Raw genomic sequence first — 10,700 nt, 5'->3', positions numbered from 1 at the left:
ATGACATCATACGATGAAGGATCCCCGGTTAAGGCACTTATTGTTGAGGATTCGGCTGTTGAGACCAGGGTTCACTCCGCCATACTGCGTAAGTTCCAATGTGAGATTACTACGGTTAAGAATGGGAAAGAAGCAGTGCAACTATTCCTCGAGGGGAAGAAGTTTGACATTATTTTTTGTGACAAGGACATGCCCGTAATGTCTGGGCCTGAGGTATAGTTTTCCATTTCTTTCATGTGGGATAAATAGGTATTTATTTTGCTGAAAAGTTTACTTGAAATTGTACTTCTTGTCTTATTTGGTAGGCAATTGAGAAGATCCGTGCTTTGGGAGAAATTCATGTGAAGATTGTTGGAGTATCAGTTGGTGATAATGCCCAAGAGGCGTTCATGAGGGTCGGCGCTGATGAATTTTTGCCCAAACCAATGGACATTGATGTTGTCGGGGCTATAATTCAGGAGGTCATCAAGAAGAAGAAGAATAACAACATGGTCTAAGCCTAGCCAAGTTTCCTATATAAATGGAGGGAATAACATGTTGAGCTTATATATGTATGAGCATGCCTTCTTTGTCGTATTTGTCTAGTTCTATCGTATTTTCATCTTCTTTCCAGGTTCATGTTAAAGATTGTGTTTAGCGAGAAGGACAAGAGAGGCTACCAATAATTTTAGGTTGAATCCATGTAATATGTATCTCCTTCAAGTTTAATGCATTAAATTTGGGTTACTTGTCATGTGTAAGGTTCCAAGAAATCTACAAAAAACTCAATGGAATTGGAATTAAATTAGGGATCTAGCTCGTGGGGTCTCCTATCTCATCTAGAACCAGAACTTTTGCCAATCCGCCCGCGCCTTCTTTGGCATCTCAAAGTCAACGAACGATTCGCCGGCATTCACCTACAAGGATGATCGCTAGCTAGCCGAGGACGTATGTGAGGGCACCCTAGATAGCTTCTCACATAATGTCACGAATAGGCTGATTTGCTGAAGGATATGCGTCCCCATATCCAAGATTTGTATGTCGTAAAAGTCGAGGAGGTCCACGCCTTCTCTCTCAATGTGCTAATAATGAATAATTATTGCAAAGATGTGCAATCTCTTCTATTTTCAAATGGTGTGCATGAAATCAAGTCACGAGGGCAAATGGACCTACAATTACTGAAGAAAATCTCATCGCAAGTGCAACAAAATCAACCAGAGGCCGAAAGTCGGTTCCATGGGGTTTAGCGGGCACCGGTACATGCATGCCCCGCCCGTACCGTCCGCCCGTACTGGGCACCGCATTGTTCCTAAGGTCAAACCCTATAAGTTCTGTCAAGGGAGTCACTTCAGAAAGAGGGACATTCTTCATCAAACAGAGCCACCATCTAGACCACTCCAAAGGAGATCCACCACCGTAGTTCATCCCTTCCATCTCCCATCTCCTACATAGTCACATCCATCACCATTGTAATAGATATCTCCTTGAGAATTGGTGACCATTGTAAGAATATTGTGATTTCAATCCAAGTATTTGCAACAATGATTTCTATCTTTGATCTTGATGTCATGTGTGAGTAGTCCTCAGGGGCTGCGGATTGGGGTGAATTCTCGCAGCGTTTATATGCATCTAATCTCATGAATATGTGTAGGAATTGAATAGGAGTTTTGCAATCTTGTATCCTTGTCTTTTTTCCTAGATTCGGTGATCTGCAGGCTCTGTTGGACAAGGCGGTGCCTTGGCAACGCTTAAGCACTCTTAGGCACTAGGCGATGGGAAAACGCCTCGCCTAGGGCATAAGCGGAAGTCTAGGCAAGACAACCATGTTTTTGACACTAATAAATTACAAAATATTTCACTAACAAAGCTAGACGGGCATTAATCTAAAATTAGTTATTAGAAAGTTACACATGTACATGCTCTAAATTAATGAATATTCACATATAATAACCCATATACATATTTGATGGTATAAACTTTGCCCGCCTAGGCTACGCCTGTGGTGCTTAAGCATCGCCTAGGCACTAGGCAAATGCCAACCGCCTCGCTTACGCCTAGTGCTTTTACAGGTACCCGTGTCTATCAAATCGATCATGGGAAGAGGTGGGATGAGGTGAGAATGGCGTGCCACCGCAAAACCTTAGTGCTAGAAAGGGGAAAGTAACGGTACATGTTTAGTGATTCACTCGGGATCAACGAAACAATCATCTAGAGTAATGCTTTGGTATGTATTCATTTACTTAATAATTATTGTTACTCGCAGCTGGGGGAAAAATTGTTGGACCAAGAGACTGTTGTCACCTCTAGCTTTAGGGGCAATAGTATTTATGGATGTGCTCCTCACAAATTTTCTTATCACTATTTTATTTACTACCTCATTTCTATATGTATGCATAGCAGTAGGAGAATCCTTGACCCTGTCCTATCTTCATCCATTGAACACAACACCAAACAAAGTAAACTCGAAAGGTCCGGTAAGCGTAAGATAAAATCAACTAGCATGTCTTGTAGACGTTTTGTTTACACAATTTTAGTAGTTCTTCCCAAGGCTCTATTAAACCTATATCTTCTTACAATAATACAATCCAAAATCTGGATCTAAGGTATCAACCCTTTTTCTTGTGCGGTTGCCGAGGAAGCAATTTCGCTATTCCGGTAAGGTTACTAGAGAACTTTTTAGTTTCATATTCGATTTAAGTTTTATTTATTGTTATTAGTTTACCTTTTTTCATCTATTTGAAAAACCAACAAAATTAGTTATTGTTTTTGTTGTCATAATCAAAAACACCAAAAATATAGGAACCATTGTACAAAATAAGCTTGGGGAATATGCTATCCCCAATGTTGATTTTATTTTAACTCAACCAATTGTGACAATGGAGAACTATGAATTTAAGCCTAACCTTTTGAAGTTTGGTTCGGAAGAATCGATTTGGTGGCTCATCCGCTTAGGATTCAGGTATGCACTTAAATACATTTACTAAGATATCCAATATGATGAACATTAAAGATGTCAACCCGATGCTATAAAATTACGCGTGTTTCCTTTTCATTAAGAGGAAAATCAAAAGACTGTTTGCTAGCTTTGCCTGAAGGCATGATTATTTCACGCGATGAATGCACTAATATATTTATGACTAAGTTTTTTCCTCTAACAAAGACTATGCAGCTACGATATAATATTACAGGTTTTAAGCAAGAAAACCGTGAGCCACTAGCGCTTGCGTGGGAAAGGATGAAGGAAGCCATCATGAACTGTCCAATTCATGGAGCGAAGGACTAGTTAATTATCCACTTATTTCATAATGACCTTAATCCAATGTCAAAGTCTATACTTCATACTGTAGCTAGAGGAACATTCATGAGAAAGCAAGTTGAAGTTGCTAGAACATTTTATGATTTTTTGTTTATTATTATTCAGAATACCATATAAAAATCACCTTACAAGTATTGCATGGATCGGAAATAACAAATATCTTTATTATTTGTGCAGTTTGTTTAGCTGATCATGACATCCTACATCGAAGGATCCCCAGTTGAGGCACTTATTATTGAGGATTCGGATGTTGAGACCATGGTTCTCCCTGCCTTGCTGCGTAAGTTCGATTGTGAGATTACTACGGCTAAGAATGGGAAAGAAGCAGTGCAACTGTTCCTCGAGGGCTAGAAGTTTGACATATTTTTTGTCACAAGGACATGCCCGTAATGTCTGGGCTTGAGGTATTAAGTTTCCATTACTTTCATGAGGGATAAATAGCTATTTATTTTTTGAATAATTTGCTTGAAAATGTACTTCTTGTCTTATTTTGCAGGCAATTGAGAAGATTCGTGCTTTGGGAGAAATTCATGTGAAGATTGTTGGAGTATCAGTTGGTGATAATGTGTAACATCCCAAGTTTTCAATTCAATAAAGACAAAGAAATCAATTTCTCAAACTTTGGAACTAACAAAAACTTTTCTTACATATAGTGCTATGCATATTTGTTCATGCATTCTTGTATGCCATTTGCCATGTTAAGTGTTGATGTGTTACTCTTCTATGCTTAAACCCTAGTACATGCTCATAGAACCTCAATTTGAGAAAAATCAAAGAAATGGAAAAATAGCAAATTTCACTCACATACACATTTAGCCAATTATGCAAATCATCAAACAAAGCCCCCAATTGCTTGTGCCATTGCTTGTGAAACACTTGTATATCAATAACAAACACTTTTGCATCCAAGAAACACAAATCAAATCAAAGGAAAAATCAAAATCCAATCACATATGATAATGGTCACTTTGCCACTTTTTATCATCATACCCACTTTGCACCCCTGGTTTGGAAGATTCTTAAACTAAACCTGGCCAACTCTTTCCACCTCATCCAAGACCATGTCAAGGTGAACATCTTTGGTGTTGACCACTAAGGTTGACTCTGCCTACATTCACCAGAATAGAGATGACAAGTGGCAACTTTGAATCAAAGAGAAGATCATCCCCTTTTTGAAATTTTGCAAACCAGCACCAAAATGCACACCACCAATCGGATTAATTATGAGATACAGTGGTTGGTGATTAATTTAAGGCGAAGTAGGAAATGTATATCCCTCGAGTACAAAACTATACTACATGATTATGCATTTCAACAATCATGTCGAGTACAAAACAAAAAATGCCCATCGAAATTTTAGCAAACAGATCGTGTACAAAACTCTGCCATGGCATTTCAGCAAATTAACGGATCGAGTGCAAAACTAACTCTATATTCCCATGCAAATGAACAAATTGATCGAGGAAAAATCGAGCGGAAAACTATAAAGTGTCAATTAGTTCGAGCATACTGACGAATTTTTTTAGCAGCATCAAGAAAATATAAATTGTTAGACCGTCTTGCCCGATGCATGGTTGAGCTAGAGATAGCAGCCCTACCGTGGATCAACTTGACCGCCGGTTCGTCTCGAGAAGAACGACGGGGAGGGGAAGCTTCTTCTTCGCACGGACGGGACGGGGAGGGGAAGCTCTTCGCGCGAACGGGGATAAGTTGTGTAGGGGTGGGTGGGGGGTCATGCGGCCGGGCCGCCGGGGTGATAATTAAGGTTGATGGGTGGTGTTTAATGGAGTTGCATGTGTAATTTGCCGTGCACAAGGTTGAGGAATAGGCGGTTCCCTTTGCCCCGCGCACAATTCAAACTATCCCGCCCATGTAGTTTAAATTCACCCTATTTTTGTTAAATCGACATAAAGTCATGTGAGTGGGGGGAAATTAGCAAAGTTGCTTGAAAAATAGTAAAACTCTGGAATTATCCTTTAAATATGCTCTACTTCGTGTGAAAATCGTGGTGTGGAGGCATGTTGAGCTGTTTTATTTGTACTTTCTTCATTAAAACTCCCATTTTATGCACTTTGGATGGAAAGAAATCATTTGAACATAAATTTTGACAATACCATTTGCAAACATTAATTGTTTTACATGCCAAGATGCACCCATCCACCAAATATGGGGCAAAAGTTTATCACAATCTAGATATGTATAATTAGTGAGGGACCCCTTTTGATTTTGTGCAATTTCCACTAATTAGCTTGAGAGAAGGGGTTAATAAATTAGGCCATGTTAGGGGTTATGTGTTTTAGATTAGGGTTGTGTGGATTCAAATACAACTTCTTTATTTATGTGCTATGATTAATCAAAACTAGATCAATCGACTGCGCACACATTATTAGAGGCACATGCTTTTGCGCACAAAGTGCATGTGTGTGTTGTTGGCCACCAACGAGAGAGAGAGCGATTGAAATCCCCAAATTAAACACACACACACACACACACATATATATATATATATATATATATATATATATATATATATATAGGACATATTCATACTACACCTTGGTGTAGTTACACCCACGCGTGTTTCTCATAATCTAGAGAGTATCAATCATACCGGAGAGTATGTACATGTAGTATGAAGTATATTAGACTATTTTGGTAGTATATATAATACTTTGTAGGCAGTATGTACATTTTTTTATGTAGACTCATGTTTACGTATACATATGCATGTATTTCGGCTATATAGTGCAAACTACATGCTAACTTGAATTTTTTTCACCAAACTTGGTTTAGAATATCTTAGATATAGTGTAAGAACATACTCAAACCGATAAAGTATGGTACATACTTCCGTATGGTAGTATATGGCACGTGGGTGTAGTTACACCCAGGAGTAGGAAGTATTTATCCTATATATATATATATATATATGCAAGCATGGTTAGGCCATGCATGCATATTAATTATATATATATTGTGAGGCAAATTAATTAAAGTGTGTTTTCATTTCAGACCTTGTCAAAATTCAAGTTAATTAATTTAATTATCAGTACTAATTATATAATTAATGAATCCCAATCATATCTATATATATGATCGATATAGGCGATATATATTAATTGGGGTTAATCTAGGGTTTACTAGCTATATATAGAGCAAGGTTTTATTAGATCGGGTTATTAGCTTGGGGTTATGTGTTTTAACGAGGGTTTGATTAGCTAAGGTTAGTTTTCTATACACGGTTTAGGGTTTAGGGTTAATGGCACATATATTTAGAGGACCGTGAGGACCCCTGGCCTGCTTGATGCGCAATTAAGGGTCGTCGTTGGCATATAGCTAGCTATATAGGGTTTTATGGTTTATTTAGAGGGTTTATGTGTTAGGGTTAATTATAACTTTTTTTTATTAGTGTGCTACACAATTAATCAAAACTCTAGCTAGATTGATCGAGTGTGCACAGACATGCACTATTAGAGGCACCCGCCTTTGCGCATAAAGTGCAAGCATAATGTGTGTCGTTGCTGGCCACCAATCGATAAAGAGAGAGATAGAGAGAGATTATTGACATCGCCAAGAATGTTCAAATATATATATATATATATATATAAATATATGCATGCATGGTAGGCCATGCATGCATGCACACTAATTATATATACATATATTGTGAGGCAACTTAATCAAAGTGTGTGTTTTCAATCGAGAACTTGTCAATATTCAAGTTAATTAATTTATCAGCGCTAATTATATAATTAATTAATGAATCTCAGGGATGTTCGATCATAGATGATCGATATAGGCCATATATATTAATTGGGGTTAATTAATATAGGGATTGCTAGCTAGCTATATATATAGAGCAGGTTTTTATTAGATCGGGTTATAGCTAGTATAGTTTGGGGTTATGTATTTTACTTAAGTAGCCAGGGTTTGATTAGCTAGGACGGGTTAGTTATATATATATGGTTTAGTTAGGGTTAATGTCACACTTAATTTAGAGGACCGCGAGGCCCCCTGGCCTGCGTGATGTGAAATTAAGTGTCGTTTGGGGCCTATATATATAGCTAGCTAGGGTTTAGGGTTTATAGGGTTTAGGGATTAGGGTTAGGGTTTAGGTATTAGGGTTAGGGTTTAGGGTCTAGGTCCAGGGTCATTAGGGTTAGGGTTAGCTATAGGGGTTAGGGTTTAGGGTTTAGGGTTTAGTGTTTAGGGTCTAGGGGTTATGTGTTTTAAGTATGGGTTAGGGTTAGGGTTTAGGGTCTAGGGTGTTTAGGGTGTTTAGGGTTTAGAGGGATTAGGGTTTTAGGGTTTTAGGGTTTAAGGTTTAGGGATCATCGATCGAGTGCGCACACACATTATTAGAGGCACCCACGCCTTTGCGCAGAAAGTGCATGCGTATATATGTGTGTGTTTTTGGCCACCAACGATATATATATCGAGAGAGAGAGAGAGAGAGAGAGAGAGAGAGAGAGATTGAAATCCCCAAGAATATGTTCAGATATATATTAAAATATATGCATGAATGCATGGTAGGCCAGGCAGGCACACTAATTATATATATATATATTGTGAGGCAACTTAATCAAATGTACGTGTTTTCATTCGAGAACTTGTCAAAATTCAAGTTAATTAATTTATCAGCGCTAATTAGTTGGTCGCCTGCTTGATGCGCAATTAAGTGTCGTTGGCCTATATATAGGGTTTAATTAGGGTTTAGGGTTTAGGGTTAGCTAGGGTTTAGGGTTAGGGTGTTTATATATTGTGAGGCAACTTAATCAAATGTACGTGTTTTCATTCGAGAACTTGTCAAAATTCAAGTTAATTAATTTATCAGCGCTAATTAGTTGGTCGCCTGCTTGATGCGCAATTATGTGTCGTTGGCCTATATATAGGGTTTAATTAGGGTTTAGGGTTTAGGGTTAGCTAGGGTTTAGGATTAAGGTGTTTCGGGTCTAGGGTTTAGGGTTTAGTGTATAGGGTGTTTAGGGTTTAGGGATTAGGGATTAGGGTTTTAGGGTTTAAGGTTTAGGGATCATCGATCGAGTGCGCACACACATTATTAGAGGCACCCACGCCTCTTTACGCATAAAGTGCATGCGTATATGATACGTCTCAAACGTATCTATAATTTCTTATGTTCCATGCTACTTTTATGATGATACTCACATGTTTTATACACATTATATGTCATTATTATGCGTTTTCCGGAACTAACCTATTGACGAGATGCTGAAGTGCCAGTTCCTGTTTTCTGCTGTTTTTGGTTTCAGAAATCCTAGTAAGGAAATATTCTCGGAATTGGACGAAATCAACGCCCAGCATCTTAAAATTCCACGAAACTTCCAGAACACCCAAGAGGCACCAGAGGGGAGCCCTGGTGGCCCCACACGTGTGGGCGGCGCGGCCAAGGAGCCAGGCGCGCCCCCCTATTGTGTGGTGGCCCCAGACCCCCTCCGACTCCGCCTCTTCGCCTATAAGAAGCCCCCTGACCTAAATCTTCGATACGGAAAAGCCACGGTACGAGAAACCTTCCAGAGCCGCCGCCATCGCGAAGGCAAGATCTGGGGGACAGAAGTCTCTGTTCCGGCACGCCGCCGGGACGGGGAAGTGCCCCGGAAGGCATCTCCATCGACACCACCGCCATCTCCATCAACGCTGCTTGTCTCCCATGAGGAGGGAGTAGTTCTCCATCCAGAGCTAAGGGCTGTACCGGTAGCTATGTGGTTAATCTCTCTCCTATGTACTTCAATACAATGATCTCATGAGCTGCCTTACATGATTGAGATCCATATGATGAGCTTGTAATCTAGATGTCGTTATGCTATTCAAGTGTATTTTACTTATGTGATCTCCGGAGACTCCTTTTCCCACGTGTGTAAAGGTGACAGTGTGTGCACCGTGTGGGTCTCTTAGGCTATATTTTAAAGAATACTTATTCACTGAGTTATGATTTGAGTTGGATGTCTCTATGAAATTGTGGTGTGTTAGTACCTCCTATGAATGCTCACAGTGACGACGTGGGGTGTTTATTAGTACTTGGGAATACATCTTTAAGGTTTGCCTACATGATGAATTAGTGTTCGTTATCTTGCCAAAGAGTAATTCGGAGTAGCGTAGTGAAGTGCTTATTTATATTCCTTTATGATTGCAATGTTGAGAGTGTCCACTAGTGAAAGTATGATCCCTAGGCCTTGTTTCCAAATACCGCAATCATCGCTTGTTTACTTGTTTTATCGCATCTTTACTTCCTGCAATATTACTACCATCAACTGCACGCCAGCAAGCTATTTTCTGGCGCCGTTACTACTGCTCATATTCATCCATACCACTTGTATTTCACTATCTCTTCGCCGAACTAGTGCACCTATACATCTGACAAGTGTATTAGGTGTGTTGGGGACACAAGAGACATCTTGTATCGTGATTGCAGGGTTGCTTGAGAGGGATATCTTTGACCTATTCCTCCCTGAGTTCGATAAACCTTGGGTGATCCACTTAATGGAAAACTTGCTGCTGTTCTACAAACCTCTGCTCTTGGAGGCCCAACACTGTCTACGGGAAAAGGAGTGTGCGTAGACATCAAGCTATTTTCTGGCGCCGTTGCCGGGGAGGTAAGGTAAAAGGTATTCACATCCTCCGACTACTAAGCTATCTCCTAGTCTTGTTGCCGGTGTGTGAGTGCTCGAAGCTATTTCCTTTAGATCCTGCAATTGCATCTTTTTGTTTCTTGTTTACACTAGTAAGGCATAATGGAAAACAACAAAATTATGAGAGATCTTTATGAACTTTATCTTGAATTAGGACATGATGTGTTTGAAGAGAAAATTAAAAAACCTATGGAACTTTATATGCATGATAATGCCAATGTTATTAGTATGAATGCTTTGAACACCATTGTTGCTAATGCTATGGAAGAATTTAAGCTTGGGGAAGCTGGTTTTGATGAGCATGATATTTTTAGCCCCCCAAGCATTGAGGAGAAAATTTTCTTTGATGATACTTTGCCTCCTATTTATGATGATTACAATGATAGTGGTCTTCTGGTGCCACCTACTATGGAGAGTAAATTTTATTATGATTATACTATGCCTCCTACACTTGATGAGAATAATAATGATAGCTACTTTGATGAATTTGCTCCCACTACAGTTAATAAGAATGATTATGCTTATGTGGAGAGTAATAATTTTATGCATGAGACTCATGATAAGAATGTTTCATTTGATATTTATATTGTTGAGTTTGCTCATGATGCTACTGGATATTATTATGAGAGAGGAAAATATGGTTGTAGAAATTTTCATGTTACTAAAACACCTCTCTATATGCTGAAATTTTTGACGTTACACTTGTTTTATCTTTCTATGCTTGTTGCATTATGCTTACATGACTTGTTTATTTACAA

General features: G+C 39.0%; 1 protein-coding gene across 1 annotated transcript; it reads left to right on the top strand.

Moving 5' to 3' along the window:
- Positions 1 to 497, top strand: LOC124662775 (two-component response regulator ORR42-like). The gene is made up of 2 exons (XM_047200571.1): positions 1 to 213; positions 306 to 497. Exons 1-2 carry the CDS (start codon positions 1 to 3, stop codon positions 495 to 497), a joined length of 405 nt encoding a protein of 134 aa, XP_047056527.1.
- Positions 498 to 10,700: the final 10,203 nt, after the last annotated feature.

This window comes from Lolium rigidum, chromosome 6, assembly GCF_022539505.1.
Source record: "Lolium rigidum isolate FL_2022 chromosome 6, APGP_CSIRO_Lrig_0.1, whole genome shotgun sequence".
NCBI lineage: Eukaryota > Viridiplantae > Streptophyta > Magnoliopsida > Poales > Poaceae > Lolium > Lolium rigidum.
Note: the sequence above shows the minus strand (reverse complement) of the source record. Positions and strands in the feature narration are given on the sequence as shown.